General features: G+C 39.6%; 1 protein-coding gene across 2 annotated transcripts; it reads left to right on the top strand.

Annotated features, from left to right (window-relative positions):
- Positions 1-65: 65 nt before the first annotated feature.
- LOC307031454 (nectin-4-like) lies at positions 66-15,642 on the top strand. 2 transcript variants are annotated; one of them, XM_079668584.1, is made up of 11 exons: positions 66-386; positions 4,255-4,446; positions 4,860-5,027; positions 5,660-5,938; positions 7,697-7,814; positions 11,496-11,650; positions 11,748-11,907; positions 12,221-12,296; positions 12,594-12,656; positions 13,373-13,561; positions 13,701-15,642. In XM_079668584.1, the coding sequence occupies exons 1-11, from the start codon at positions 332-334 to the stop codon at positions 14,082-14,084; spliced, it is 1,839 nt and encodes a 612-aa protein (XP_079524710.1). In that variant the 5' UTR covers positions 66-331; the 3' UTR covers positions 14,085-15,642. The 2 variants fall into 2 exon arrangements, with proteins under 2 accessions (XP_079524710.1, XP_079524711.1); XM_079668585.1 differs by having other exon boundaries at positions 13,698-15,642.
- The last annotated feature ends 914 nt before the right edge of the window (positions 15,643-16,556 follow it).

Raw genomic sequence — 16,556 nt, 5'->3', positions numbered from 1 at the left:
AGAGAGAGAGGGGTGTAGCTCAACAGGTGTATAGGTGTAACAGGTTAAGCTGCGCCTTCTTTTTTTCTAAAGAGCAATCATTATGGCATGGGCTTGACAAACCAACACGTTATCAAACTGAAAGGATTTTATTTGACTTTATAAGCAGTTCAAACGCTAACATTTCTCACCCAGGACGGGACTTTGGGAGGGATTAAGGATGGAGTCATGAGTCTGCCTCAGTGCTACATGCATGACTGTGTTTAGGATACCTTCTCCTGGACTGATGATCTTTATTTCAACGCTGATATTGTCCCAGCTTGTGCACAGTTAACAGTATCTGCCGAGGAGAATGACATCTCTGCTGAACACACTGTCTCTGTGTCTCTGTCTCCTCCAGATCTGTGGTAAGAATCTGTGGCTTTTCAATGCCGTCTGTAAAAAGTGATATCATGCAGAAGTATAGTATTATTTTAAAACCTCATAGTCTGGTGTCAGATATGATATGCCATAGCGTGACCTTATTATAGGCTTTATATCCTAAATTGTTGTGTGACCTTTAGTGTTCTTGTGTATTAAAGATGACCTACAGTATGTCATGTTTATTTACAAGTTAAGTTCTGTATGCTCTGGGCAGGGGAGCAGCTTGTAGACTTAGTGCCGTTAAAGAAAACACATGTCTGACATTTCTGGAAAAACAGGTTGCTGTTGATCAGTCCCCCCCCCCCCCCCCCCCCTCCTGCCTGATTCACTGCATGGACCCTCCTTGTGTGTGGCTTAAGCCTAAATGTGTGTGTACATGCTGTGAATGCAGTAATTATCTGTCAGCCTGGAAAATACTTTCTACTGCATTGTTTACAGTACATTTATTATGTACCAGTTGATCAGCCCATTGTTCTTCAAAAAGGTGCCACAATTAAAACACTGTCAGACAATCAGATACTAGTACAAATCAATCTAATAAAAAAAGCAGTGTTATTCCAGTCATGCGGCACAGGCACATTTCACTGTATTGCTTAAAGCTCCAGGTGAAACACACACACACACACACACACACACACACACACACACACACACACACACACACACCCACACACACACACACACACACACACACACACACACACACACACACATTTTCATGGAAAAACACACCTGTCTGCACAGTACACTCATCAGTTCTGCTGGTAAAAGCATGAATCACGTCCAACCTGCTGACATTACTAAACTGATTCCTACACATTAGGTGCTCAGTGTGGATCAACAGAATTATGTGTGACCGACAGTATACGGTTAAAAATCACGTGTCGTTTTTTACAGATTACATCAAAGTGTCATCAAAACTGCACTAAGACTAGGTTTGTGCTAACACAGGAAACAACTGTGCCTAAATGTTTTCATGTTCTCGCCCTTCAATTAACTGCTGTAACTTCACATTCTATTTACCACTGTGTTTTCAGCTCTTCTTTTTATATTTTGTAACGTCAACAGGTCAAAGTGAAATTTGACAGATGTTTTGATTTATGATCAAATGACAGCAAAACTGAAGACAATCCCATCGACTTCAGCTAGAACTTCATGTTCAGCACTGATTAGCAAAAGTTTGCATGCTAACAGGCTAACACTTATTTAGCTTAAAGCAGCTGCAAGAACGACTTCAGCTACTGCGTTTCCGTCTACTTCTTTTCATATGCTTTTCTATTTGTGAGTGATAAAAGCATGAGTTGAAAAGCCACATTTTTTAAACATTCAATCATTTTGCAGATTTTTTCTAAGTTGGTGTGCAATACATTGGAATGTAAACTTTAACTAAACTAAGAGTAGTTATCTTGCAACAATGCTACCAGCTATGCTAGCAACTGAACGGTGACTTTGAGATGTAGATCTTGGTATAACATTAGTGAAATTGAAAATGAAGTGAAACTGTTTGATTAAATCGCAAACAGCGGGAATAGTGATCTAAGAAAAATGCTCTAAACGTCTTATTTTTACTGATTAGCTCCTTGTAGGGATAAAAACACCCGCCATATTGAATTTCAGCTTAGAAACACATGGTCTGTGGTGTTGTGGATTTAAATATCACCTGCTGAAATATGCCAGCTGTTCTCCTTCATTCTCACAATCAGGAAATGGCACCTTCTAAAAGAGATTCCCTCACCAGCAACACAAGCCTTATGCCAGGAGCAACAACATAATAGCATATTTGTGATGATGTCCGGCAGTGGCTCAGTCAGTAGGGGCTTGGACTGTGAGCTGTAGGGTCGTCAGTTAAAGTCCCCGACCAGACCTAAATATGGAGTGTGGACTGCTACTTGGAAAGGTCCCAGTTCACCTCCTGCCCTGCCGTGGTGCCCTTGAGCAAGGCACCGGACATCCCCCTTCCCCCCTCACTCCCATTGCTCCCCGGTGCTGTACAATAGCTGCTCACTGCTCCTAGTACTAGACTCCTGGTCAGTCGCCTAACTATCTGCAAGTTCGGCAGCATTATAAAAAATGTAATAGCTTGCATTTATAATGTAAAGCAAACCAAAGCACAAGAGCGGCGTTCAAAAGAGAAAGGACAAGAGAGAGTGTATGTCTGTGCGTGTGAGCGCATCAGCGTGCGCTTATGTTTGGGGCGATGGGGGAACAATATCTGCACCTTGTTACGCCACTGCTCCTGGTACTAGGATGAGTTAAAAGCAGAGAACAAAATGTCACTGTTTGTGCTGTGTGCTCTGCATGTGTGACCAATTCCAATTCTAATGAATAACCTGTCCATTGTTTTATCTTAGCATAGGCAGACATTAGGCTACACTTATTTGCATATGCAGAACTCTTCGGAATTCAATTTGAGTGCTAAGAGAAACTTCCCTCTGAGAGATACAAACCCAATCTTCCTTTTTACCCATACATCTTGTGCTTGGTCTCGTAAAAACATGAGGAGAGAAAAGCAGAAAAACACAATGCATGCAGCGTCTGTTTTTCATGTCTTGCATATTTCCTGAGGCCTTGAACGTCTCGCTCTGTCCAGACACTGAGGTAACCCTCTATTAGTTTGCATTGAAAGCTTATCTCGAACAACTAGTTAGGTGACATATCTTCACTGGTGCTTCAACTGATAGACTCCTTGTCCTCGCTCTCCTTCCTCCACTCTGTCTTCACTCTGTGTGGACTCTGTGAACCCCCCCTCCCCACCCCCTGTGCTCCTCCTATATTGAAATGCAACCGTTGAGTCTGATTTTGTATTTTCATTTCACATGATCCATATTGCACACATTAAACATTTTGACCCAAGGCCAGAACACTATGAAACTGTACCTCGCGAAAACACAGTGCCACTGAAACATTGAAACATAAAGAAACTAGATATATGAAGCCACGGCCAACAGCCATGTAACAGTCTGGAACGTAGCCATGCATGCTGTCTCTATACTTATGTACAATTTAAGTATAATTAAAAATGTGCTATATAAATAAAACTTGATTTGATTTGATTTGATATAAATCACCACAGTGTAGAAATACTACATATTTTACTTCAATTTTTTAATAAATGTTATAATTGACCCATTGCATCATTTATTTGTTGATTATATATTTTGTATTGCTAATCTGAATCTGAAACACTACCAAAGGTAGAGGACAATATTTACCTCTGCGATGGAGTAGATTAGGAGTGTAAAGTAACAAAAAAAATGGAAACACTCAATCCAAATACAAGTATCTCAACCGTTGGTATATGTATTTCAAAAGTGAATAAGCTGCTGACTCTAGCTTCCTTTGGAGTAGAGAAATATGAGAGAAATCAGAGAAAATCTACAATTATAACCAAATAGATGCTTGGAACAAAATGATAGTCATTTTCTTTTTAATTCACTCTGCAAAGCCTAAATAGCAACAGACAAGAAGCATATGGCTTTAGTGTCTTCCAAGATAAATAAGTATGGCTAGACCACATTCTTCGTGGGAAACGCACACTTCTGTAACATTAGCTTCTGCCGCGAATATACCAACTCTCTTTTAAAATGGAAAATTAGCAGCATGACTGTTTAGTTAGTGTTTATGACAGCAACTAGGACTTTTTCCTGACCTTCTCTTTGAACTATTGCAATTATAAACAACTACAGGTTCAGGTTGGAGGTCAAAGTTAAGGGATCTGTTAAGAGCAGGTATTTAACATTTAACTCATACTGACACGATCCACTTGCACAAGCAGTTATTTGTCATTCACTCTTATGTTTCTTGAACATTCAGATGTTAATACTCACCCCCCCTCTCCTCCTTTACATACAGTGATACAGGGAGACTTTGTGGATCCTCCTACAGAAGAACCCATCCTCTCTTTGTCAGAGAGGGAGACCGTCCTTCCCTGCCGCTACCAACTGTTGCCCGGCGACACCGTGGTGCAGGTCACATGGTACAAGGAGAAGCCAGATGCCACCAAGGACCAGATCGTCACTGCACACCACACTAATGGACAGACAGGTGGGCGCCTAGATGATGCTAACAAAGATTTAAGATTGAACTTCCCCTTTCCTCAGTGAGAAACTCTCCTTTCATGGTTTTCCAACTCATAAGTGGAACAGAGCTTTAAGCCAGGTGTTCACCACAATCTGAAAAATGAGAAACTGACTGCGATGTCACAGATTCTGCTCTTTGCACCGTTTATTTTTGAATCTTGCACCCATTGTGAGTGTGAGACATGCTGGATGAGACTGTGAGCTAAATGCCCAGAATGTTAATGTAATTTCTTGCAAGAGGACGTGCATCATGTGTATGGAACTGAAAGTGACAAAAGAAAGCCTGGGGTCTGTTTTCTACTTGCTGGGCTTAATTATTTGTGTCCCATGGTCAGTTAACACTTTCTGTCTCTCTCCCTCTTTTCTTTCCCTCTGCAGCGTTTGGAGCGTGGTCTCAACGCGTGCGCTTTCAAAGCAGTGAACCCACCGTGGACTCGTCTCTGGTCATCATGAGCACCGAGGTCTCAGATGAGGGGAAATACCTGTGCCGCATCATCACCTATCCCTCCGGAAACTTTGACACAGAGATGTCACTCACCGTGTGGAGTGAGTCCCTTCAAAATGGTCAAATACACAAAATAAAATGAGCTTAGAAGTCTCTTTCTGCTCGAAAACACATATTGCAAAATACATTCCATGACAATTACATGACTAACTGTTTTGTTGTTTTATTTTCAATATTGCACAATTAAATTCACAAAGAGATATTGAGCTTTATTACATGACTAATAAGGAAGTAAATATGACACAATAAACATACTCACTTATTATCTTATTTCAGTGAGTTGAAATACACAAGTTACAACCCTTATAAGGTAATAAACTCCAGGTAAGGAAACCAAATGTGATTTATATAGGATTTATGGGACTATTATTCAGGTAATATAACCACTTAATTTAACACTCCTGTTAAGCAGGACATATGACATCACTATTCTCTACCTGAGCCAACTACAGACCAATAAGAAAAACACAGAGAAGAACACAACTAAAGTTATGTTAAACAGCCAAAACTGTTTTAAATCTTATGGAAAACTGTCTTTCTGTCAAATTGCAAGATTTTTAAAGCACCTTTAGATCTCTCTCTAAGTCTATGTCTGCATTCCACTCTAACTATTCAGTGTGCTGACTTATCATTATCTTCCATCTGATCAAACATTGTAACAATTCCCCCCCAGCCATTCCCATCTCCTCCCTGGACCCTGTGATCCTGGTGGAGGGCCAGTCCTACCGGCAGGCTGCTTCCTGTCGCTCTGTGGCCCGCCCGACCCCCCGCCTCTCCTGGGAAACCGACCTGAATGGCCAGTCCACCAATCGCTCCTCCGATAACGGGGCCGTCACCTCGCACTACTCCCTGCACCCCCTCAGGAACATGAATGGCAAGAAGCTGGACTGTATAGTGTGGCATCCGACTCTAAAGGGCACCCGCAGGATCAGAAACAAGCTGGTGGTGCACTGTGAGTATTCATCAGCACTATACAGAGGCAGTGTTACATTAAAGGTCACCTATTATGCAAAATCCACTTGTTCATGTCTTTTATACATCAACATGCATCCCTTCTGTGTAAAGAGATTCTGAAGGTTTCAGGAAAAAAGATTCTCACTTTTTGTCCTCATCCATTTCTATAAAAACCTGTCTGAAAATGAGCTGATCAGATTTTGGCCAATTTATGATGTCTTGACGATTTTTTGGCTTGTGTAACCATTAGCCAATCACCAACCAAGGTAACCTCCCCCCCAGCATCTTATCACCTGAATCTACTCCTAGAGCACCATTGAGTTCTTTTGAACCAAATCTCTCTCAGAGGGGCGTGGGGAGGGGCTCCTTATTTTCATCTAAAGTAACAGACAGAGAATCAGCACTTTGGAAACAGGGCTGAAACAGAGGGGATTATGGGATGCTACAATGATCTGTTTGGTGTTTGGAGCCAAAAACTTCAGAGACATGTTTTGTATATATCTGAGACCTATAAAATATTGATGAAAAACAGTATAATAGGGGACCTTTAAAAACACACACATTCACACACACACATTCATCAAAAATGTAAAGAACATCTACAAAAAAAAACAGTTTCGACATTGGGAGACATTTAATAGCTTAACTTCCTGTTGTATATGTCTTTTTTAATCCGGAAGATAGATAAGCACTGTAAAGCTTTTACACTCCACATTTCTCTATTAGTTTGATTTGCAGTGCCCACATTTCTTCAGCTTATCACATTTCCTTTCCTCAAAGATGTTCAAGGTGAAAAACATTATTTTTTGAAAGAATGTAGTTCCTCTTTCCTTCTTGTACCCTACGACATGATTATTCTGTGGTTGGTAACAGGATATGACTGAACTTTGGCTTTTGCGTTTTCTTTTTAGCTTCCTGTGAAATGTTGCATTCATTGGAAGTAGTCTTTTGTAATTGCATCAGCTTGAAGCTTGACCATTCAAATGTTTTTAATCCCTTCTAAAAACACTCACTATTATTTGAATCCCTATGAGCAGAGGTGGGAAGTAGTGGAATACAAATACTTCGTTACTGTACTTAAGTATATTTTTCTGGTATCAGTACTTTACTCCACTACTTATTTTTCTGACGACTTTCTAATTTTACTTCTTACATTTTCTACAGAAATACCTGTACTTTATACTTTTTACATTTTCAAAACAGGCTCGTTACTTAAATTTTTTTCTTTTTAAACATTACCATAATAATTGTTGTGTTGTTACCAAGGAAGAGGTAGATTCACCCTACTATCTACAAAGTAGCCTAGGTTTTTTTTCCCTGTCCCCACTTCTTCTTTGCTTGTGTTCTAATTGGTGGTTGTTCAGTGTTGAAACATTTATTAGCTAACAATGACATTTTTACAATTTGAAATAGAAGAACTTTAATGCTCTATTAATATAAAGTGAGGTCCAGTTACCAGTTACTCTACAAAACAGTTGGTAGTTATGGGTACTTTTTACTTGAGTACATTTCGAAGCTAGTAAAGTACTTCTTTACTTTTACTTGAGTAAAGAAGTTTGGTCAGTACTTCAACTTTTATCAGAGTATTTTTAAACACGAGTATCTGTACTTCTACTTGACTAAATGATGTGTTTACTTTTGCCATCTCTGCCTATGAGTATATTTTGTATCTTTATCTGCTTTTCATTGAGTCTCTGTTGGTGTATTTATGTTCTCCTCCTCCTCCTCCTCCTCCTCCTCCTCCTCCTCCTCTCAGATCCCCCAGATGCAGAGGTGTCTGGCTTCGCTGGAGACTGGTTGATGGGTTTGGAGAATGCTGCCCTGAGGTGTGTGAGCGGAGGAAACCCCAAACCACACAGCTTCACCTGGCTCAGGTACAGAAGGCCTGCCTCCCTCTGGCTGTCTGGAAGTCGTGTGACTAACTGTCTGATGTGTCTGGTCACTGTTACTTTTCCCATAACTCATGCCAATTATTTCACTATGATTTTCCCAGTGAGTTGTACAAATGTCTCAGGCAAATGTGAAAGCAAAATGCCTCCATGTGACCAGGATGTTTTTATGATCTCGCCTGCTCTTCTTAACTCTCTCACAGAGCAAGTCATTACATTACATGTTACTTGTTAGACGCTTTTATCCAAAACGACTTACATACTCAATACTGTGGGCAATCCCCACAGGAGCAATTTGGGGTGAAGTTTCTTAGGGACACAATGACATGCTGACTGCAGTGGGGTTTGAACCTGTGACCCCCTGATCCCAACACCAATGCACAACACACTGTACCACACGCCTCCCGTCATATAAAGCAACATTGACATACACTGTAAATATAGGCTCAGGGAAACAAATTCAACTTTTAAAATTACCTATTTTTAAAAAATAATTGTAATATTAAAATCAAGGTACAAGTAAACAATATTAGTTGAAGCAATAGGGCAGAAAGCATAGAATCAAATTTGCCCTCCTGTGAATTAGTCAACCTTTTTGATCAAAGGCCTAATTTGAAATAGCTACAAACTTTATGATAAATATGTTTTAAAACAAATATTTTAAATAATATTTTCAAGGTAAGGATTTACCGAAGTCCTGTGCAGGGGCTGAAATAATAATACACACCAGGAAAGAGATAAGAAGTGTCATACAAGTAAATATGTCACTACAACCCATTATATAATTATTTTAAAGAAATAACAAAAGACCATGTTTTTAATTATATTGTCGAAATGGTATTTTGATATAGGTTTGTTTAGTCTGTTAATAAAAATATATCTAAACTTTGATTTGAATTATTGATATGATACGGACAAGACAGATAGAATAGGATAAGAGCAGTTTGCCAGATTCATAAACGAGCCATGAGATGTATTTGTCTATACAGATACTGGCGGATTAGACTGCATGTAAAATACAATGTAATCCTGTTTCTTCACCATCCTTTCCACATGGCCTAATCAGAGTCCCAGCGTTGTCACTTCCTGTGTCCATGCGTGGTTTTAAACTCAGACGAGGGTTTGAATGAGATTTCTCACTTCTTCTGCTTGAGTCACCTGGTGTCATCTTTAAGCCGTTTCATGAAGTGAATCAATATATTCTCAGGGTGTGGCATAGAGTTTGGCTCAAAAGTGTGAGCCACAAAATGACTATAAGTCTCTCATGGAAGTATGAGAAGTGACAGTTTTGCCCCAGGGAGAAATTCCTTACCAACAGATGGAGCATAGGTACATCTTACATTTAAAGAATATCATGTAAACAAGTTTAGTGTGGTTTGAAGTGATTTTGTGCCAGGTGATGTTTAACTTAATTTCATTGTTAGTCACAGGAACACACCTCAAAATGTTAATTTTTTTTAGTAAGGCCTACTAGACTCACACCTGATTGAGCATGTACACACACATACACAGGGCCATGTTAGCACACTGAATCTCTAGTTACAAGGAAACCTCTCTTCCACACGCATTTCTCACACACACACACGCACACACACATGCACACACACACACACACACACACACACACACACACACACACACACACACACACACACACACACACACACACACACACACACACACACACACACACACGCGCGCGCGCGCACACACACACACACACACACACACACACACACACACACACACACACACACACACACACACACACACACACACACACACACACACACACACACACACACACACACAGATGACTGCAGCACTGGGCAAACCTGTTGGCTTTGTCAATAAAAGGCGGCAGGTGAAGTAATAGCTGCTGTCACAGTTTCCTGTTGCGGCTTGTGCCGAGAGCAGACAGATGAGATGGTTTCACACGAAGGAGGGAGGAAGGGGGGATGAAAGGAAAAGGGAAAGGGATGATCGGCCCCAACAAGAGAGGTGAAATGGGGCAGCAGGTAGCACAGGGGTTGGGGTGAGAGGAGGAGGAAGAAGAAGACGACGGATGTGTGGATTTGATCAAGATGTTATCAGATGTTACGTAAAACACACAGGTGATATTTCCTGCTTGTAGTGAGGGTGAGTGTAATGTGAACAGGTTTGTTTCACTGCATGTGTTCCTATAGTTGGAATACACCCAGTATTTCTAAGGCAATGTTGACATGTTGTTAAAGTTCACAGCAATAGGCAGACAAAAAGGTCAAGTCTGTTCAAACGGATTAAATGAAATACGCTCAAAACAACAACACCGAGGCAACACCCTGGAGTCGCTCATCAACACTGCCCTGAGTCACACTGCCAGGAAATACCTTTGTATTTCCCAACAATTAAAAGTCTACAGTGTCGGCTATCGGGGATCTATTGGTAGAAATGGGATAGTAGATATGCTTTTTTATTAGAGTATATTAACCAAATGCCTTCTGTTTTGGTTCCCTTATGAGCCCTTTCATATCTTCATACTGTATAGGAAGTGGGTCCTCTTCACGCTGTCGGCCATGTTGCTTGCCATGTTTCTACAGTAGCCCCAAAGGGACAAATCAGGATTCAGAGAGTGCCTTACGTGGCTTTATTTTACCTCAAAGTCAAACAAACAAAAAGAGCAATTTAAGGAAAATGAATGCCGATTCTGATAATCTATGCAACTGAATAATCACACAAAAGCAACTTAACATGTAAAAGAAAAAAATGGTTTCACAGTAAGTTTGAAATAAACAGCAGATTTTGTGGCCGTAACCTGACCAACTATAAACAAACATTAACTTTATGAGGGACTGTGTGAGTGATTGTATAAAAAGGGGTCATGTATTTTTTGTTTTGTTGAATAGTTAGATAGTAGATAGGGAGGTTGTATCCAGTATTCAGCATCCTACCCCATCCTAGTATTTGTTCTCTAACGATAAAAGCTACTCTGTGAAATATAGTGAGAGATGTAGAGGTGGGAAGTAGTGCAGTACAAATACTTCGTTACTGTACTTAAGTATATTTTTTCTGGCAGTGTGACTCAAGGTAATGTGTCAGTACTTTACTCCACTACTTATTTTTCTGACGACTTTTTACTTTTACTTCTTACATTTTGAACATAAATACCTGTACTTTCTACTTCTCACATTTTCCAAACAGGCTGGTTACTTTAGTTTTAATGTGTGTTTGGTGGCGAGATCATTATTATTTAGAGTCATTGCGTGCCTATTGATTTTAACACGATCCGTGTATCCATCATTTCCTGGTCTTCTCTAAAGAAGAGGGACCAATGAAAACGTTGTCATTTTGCCGTTGTTCAGCATGGAACATTATTGTTCTATTAATATAAAGGGAGGCCAGTTACTCTATAAAACAGTTGGTAGCTACTTTTTACTTAAGTACATTTCAAAGCCAACACTTTACTTTTACTTGAGTAAAGAAGTTTAGTCAATACTTCTACTTTTAACAGAGTATTTTTAAACACCAGTATCTGTACTTCTACTTGAGTAAAGGATGTGTTTACTTTTGCAATCTCTGAAGAGATGTTGCAATTCTTAAAAAGGGAACTCAGATCATCACATGACCAAGATAATAAAGTAAGGGCTGATATAAATGCACTATAACTCTGTTTTGTTTTCTTTACAGAGTTGGGGGAGAGTTACCGGAGGGAGTTATCCTCCACCCTAATGGAACACTAGTTTTTGGGCGACCCCTTAGCTCGTCAGATAAAGGCACCTACCAGTGTGTGGCAAAGAACGACGTGGGAGTGGGGAAGGCGGAGGTGGAGATTATTGTGGGAGGTACAGGACAACAAAGTCATTACAACACTTACAATGAGAATACATGTACGCATCCATCTAATCCCCCCCCCCCCCCCCCCCCTGACCTCCTTTGCAGACTCCCTCCAGGAGCTGAGCTTGTTTGAGAAAATGCCAATGATCTTCATCGGGGGCGCGGCGGGGGGGCTGCTGATCCTGATGCTTATCGTCATCATCTGTGTCACTTGTCATCACAAACGGAAGAACAGGAAGCTGGAGAGGGAGCTGACTCAGAAGAAGTATGTTGGGATTTTGTAATTAAAATGAGATTAAATGAGATGATACATTAATGATATCCTCAGGGAAGATTACGTCAATAAGAATAACTAAGAGTGGAGTTACTCAGGGCTACTGATCATATTAGCACTGACAGTTAGAATTAGATAAACAAAATGTGTCAAATTAAGTAATACATGAGTGTGCAGGATGTGGAAAATAACAGCAAAGATGTTATAATATGCTGTAAAATCTGAAAATGGTCTAAAATATGGATGATCCACAGTCTATTTCTTCAATCATTTAAATATCTTCTTTTTCCCTTTTTTCTTGCAGGGAGGAAATAAACACTCTGGCGAGGGTTGCTTCTATCAGGAGGATGAACTCTGTCAGCACAGATGCCAGAGGAGCGGTACTATTCCTGAATTATTCTTTATACACTGAGCACTGCAGCATCATGTTGGGTGTTATCCTTTGTGTGCACAACCTGATTCAGGATTGCTGGTCCCATATGTTTCACATAATCATTTATGCAGGGATTCTCATTCAGGATTGATACTGAGATGAATGATAATGCAGTCAGTTAAATGATAATATCTCGTCTGTCGCTCATCTTGCCCTACCTACAAGTGAGGGAAGTTTGGAAAAGGTTTTATGTTAGTTGCACAGACTTTTCACTCATCTAATCCAGCTCTCTGTTTCCTTTCAGACGGAGGAAAACATCCCTCTGAGGGTGGAGGCGACCCTAAGGACCAGCCTGTCTTCCCTCGGGGTCAGTCTACGTTTTACATTTCAAATCTGAATGTAGTGCATCTCGGATAATAATAATAATAATAATAATAACGATAACCCTTTAAAAACCTTTCTGCTACTTTAATGCTCCTCTTTATTGGGACCTTTTGTTTAATGGGTGGCTTTTTAAATGTCTACACTGAGGTACACTACAGTGAGGCAAGCAAAGAAGCATATCTCCAAAAATGTCAAACCTACCCTTTAATGTCGTTTTAATGTCATGTGATTCTGCTGACATCACGCATGGTGTTCTGCACAAAGTTATTCCAGTTAATCCTTTAGTTTTATATAGCAGCTGTAATTAAAAGCCTTATAAATCCATGTTTTAAAGGTCCCATTACATGCTTTCCTGATTATTACCCGTCCCCTTGTGTGTTATGTAGCTTTTTATTTTAAAAACATTTATTTTTTATTCAAACCAAAGTGAATTAATACATTTTTTTTTCTAGCTCGGACATTATTTGGAAATTAATTGGAAATTAGAGATCCATTACAGTGTTACATGATATTTCAAGATATGCAAGAAAGCAAACTAACATATTATTGCTTTAATTAATTTGAAATGAAAAAATAAATCTCAGAATGACTATTTCAAATCAATCTTTAGAACAAAATTGTCTACAGTTTAAAGAAAGGTTGCAGAATATGAATGGGTGAATGAGTGAAACTGATCACCGTGTGTTTCCGTGCCGACAGGAGCAGGCTCACTGCCGTGACAGCCGCTCGACTATCTCTATTGGACGGAGTGGAATGGGAGCGTACGACTACCTGGGCAGACCAGTACTAAACAACAACTCTCGGAGGGGAAGAGAAAGGATTCTGGATAGAGACGAGGAGAACCGACTCAGAGTGGAGTCATACGTGAGAAACAGCAGTATTTCTTTAGTAAGTGTGTCTTTGTGTATGCATATTTCTGGGCAAGTCAAAACACGATTTAACCAAATTGTGGAATGCATCTGAGCAAGCTTATTAGCCTCTGCATGCTTACCTAATGCTGATGAAGTTTGTATGTTTGTTTCAGCAGGAAACTCGATTCCACCCTCCTCTCACGCCTTCAGCCTTCCCAATCCTTCAGTCCACTGAGATTGTGAGACAGCTGAACGGCAGCGCCATCATCCCACCAGACGGGGGTTCACGGCCAGGAAGTGTCTCCAAAAACCACCAGCACCCTCCTCCGAACTACAACTACCCTCGGGTGATAGATGATGAGGATGAAGTGGACGAAGGTTTGGGAGGTCCTGCCAGTCAGGAGCACCCCGATGACCAAGACAGCGAGACAAACAGCTCCCAGGTGTCCGAGGCCCACAGTGCTCTCTATCAGCAGACTAACGGCACAATCAGACCTAAACCCAGGCCCACTGGGATCAGTCCCCATGCCTCCCTGATCCACAAGGCCCAGATAGTTTAGCAGGCAGCTGGGAATGAACATGTGGAACTACAAGACTTGTCAGCTCTGGTCTTGGAACAGATTCAAAGGAACAATCCTGAGAAAAAACATCTGCATCTTGACTACAATGCTGCTTCTTCTATTGTGCATGGTGCAATACAATAAACTCTTAAGAGGAATTCTTTGCAGCATCTACTGGGCATATCGGATTTCTGCCTGATGTTTGGTGATCAACAAGTGTGTTCCTGGCACAAACAAAGACTATGTCGCAATATTTCCAGTAAAGCTTCTACAGCGTTTAATCGCAGACAATATTTTGTGTTCCCATTTCGCAATACAGCGTCTGGTGCTCTATGACGGACAGGTGAGTGCAGTTGACATACCTTTGAGGGGGATGTTAAAAGAACTCAAGGATATGTACGGTAGAAAAAATAAATAAGGAAATGCAAGAGAAGTAGAGGAGGCCGTGGGGAAGTTGGTAAATCAGAAGATTGCAACACTTCTGTATGTAGGGTGGTTGATGCCATAGTGGTTCTCAGTGTGTCACTAACCGTGCCTGCGTTAAGTTTCCTTACACAACACGGTTTGGGAGCTGATCCACACCATCTTTGCCACACCTGCACCATGCATACCTCCTAATTGTCTTGGATGTCATTAAGTCAAAACATGACTTATTAATGTGGTGATTTGGTGACCTGTAAATCTGTACAAAAATGCAAATAAATTCTGTTACAATTTAAAAAAAAATTAAATCATCTGTACAGTAAATAAGCAAACACAAATAGCCGATAAATAACCAGTACAACCTGCTCCTGATCCAAGTTGAGAACTGGAACAGCTGCTATGTTTTTGTAAAATCCATTTTTAATTTTTCAACCGAGTGCGCTTTTGTGGTTACTAATAGAGGAGAACATGTTCCACAACCTTGGACTGTATCTGTTCCTTGAAAGGTTTCTTCGGCGTTCCAGATAATGCCTTGCATGCAAGAACAACTTGAGATGAAACGGTACAGCTTATTAATATTTTGGCAAAACCAAGCCTGCATTACTTAACTCTAGATGAGCAATAGTAGATACATTTTGTAAATATCGGGCTCTGTTACAACCCTGACATGGGAAGAAATGTGCCAAAGGGAAAATATAGAAAAATCTATTTGTTTAATTGGCAAATATGAAGTATTATTTGTTTCGTCACGTATATGTATTACATTGTTATGTTTAGTTTATTTTACCTTAAGAATTTGAGACCGTTTGTTACAAAAACAATGTGCCATATATTATTTGCTCACACCTAATATAGGTTAAAGCAAATGAATTACATTACATTACATTACATGGTGTTATGTGTGAATGTAGGCTGTATTTGTAGTAAACATTGCCCCCTGATGTGTACTGCTGGGAAGTGCAGGAAGCTAAATGAGCCTACTGCTAAACTACAGAACTATGAAAAGACTCTGCATTGCACTGTGATTATGAGAAATGATCTTCCTGGTCAATTGCCTGGACATTTGTTTATTTTAAGGGCTATGTTTGGGTATCAGATTGTTTTGAGGGGTTGAAATAAATGCGTATTTTTTTTATGATGTTGATGGTAAAAACATTGTTTGGATCATATACATGTGCATTTAAACTGATATTTATTCTAGTTTTGGGGGGAAATTGGATTTAGTTTGGGATTGAACTGCAAAGGACTAAATGAGCATTTCACAGGTTTCCAACTCATGATGCACAGTCTATCTATTCCCTCATTGTCATGTGATGCTTGGTGTGATGTGTGTGCTGCTAATTAATTAAAGAAAAGAGCAACATGGCATATAACATCAACTAAAAAAAGAATTGAAACTAGATTTTGAACATAACATAGTTCCTATAATGTATATTTTTAGTTTTGCCAATCCAACCATTATCAAAACAGATTGAGCAATTAAAAATAAATAAAAATGAAAATACAGTTAACACACTCATCCAGGTTTTGCTTTAGTTGCATCACAATAAAATAATGTAAAATAGGGAAGAATGGGAACAGTCGCAGCCCTTTTTTGGATATATCTCAGTTAATCAGAGACTATTCGGACTTGACCAACTAAAAGTGTATATATTAAACTTAAACATGTGTTTTAATCACTCATACCAATTGAATATGAACATATATGAACACAGATTGTTCACAATATACATCAGAAAGGAATTCAATTTAGATGTTTTCTTGACCCCAACCCGGGGACAGTTGTAACAAACATCAGGGATGTTTGTAACATACTTTAAATGTCACTGCTTAACTTACCTTTTGTCTCAATGAACATAGTATTCTTAAAATATGTATTGTTTTACATTAATATTATAGTTATTTTATTTATACAATAATGAAATAGCATTATTCATATTCAAAAATTGCAACAACTATACTACAACTGATTATTGTGTTTTAAAGCATTTACTGACATCCCATTATTTACGTAACATTCACTTTTGCATGTTCAAAAAACCAATTTAA

Source organism: Notothenia rossii (genome assembly GCF_949606895.1).
Source record: "Notothenia rossii genome assembly, chromosome: 3".
NCBI lineage: Eukaryota > Metazoa > Chordata > Actinopteri > Perciformes > Nototheniidae > Notothenia > Notothenia rossii.
The sequence above is the reverse complement of the archived record's forward strand: the minus strand, read 5'-3'. Positions and strand labels throughout refer to the sequence as shown.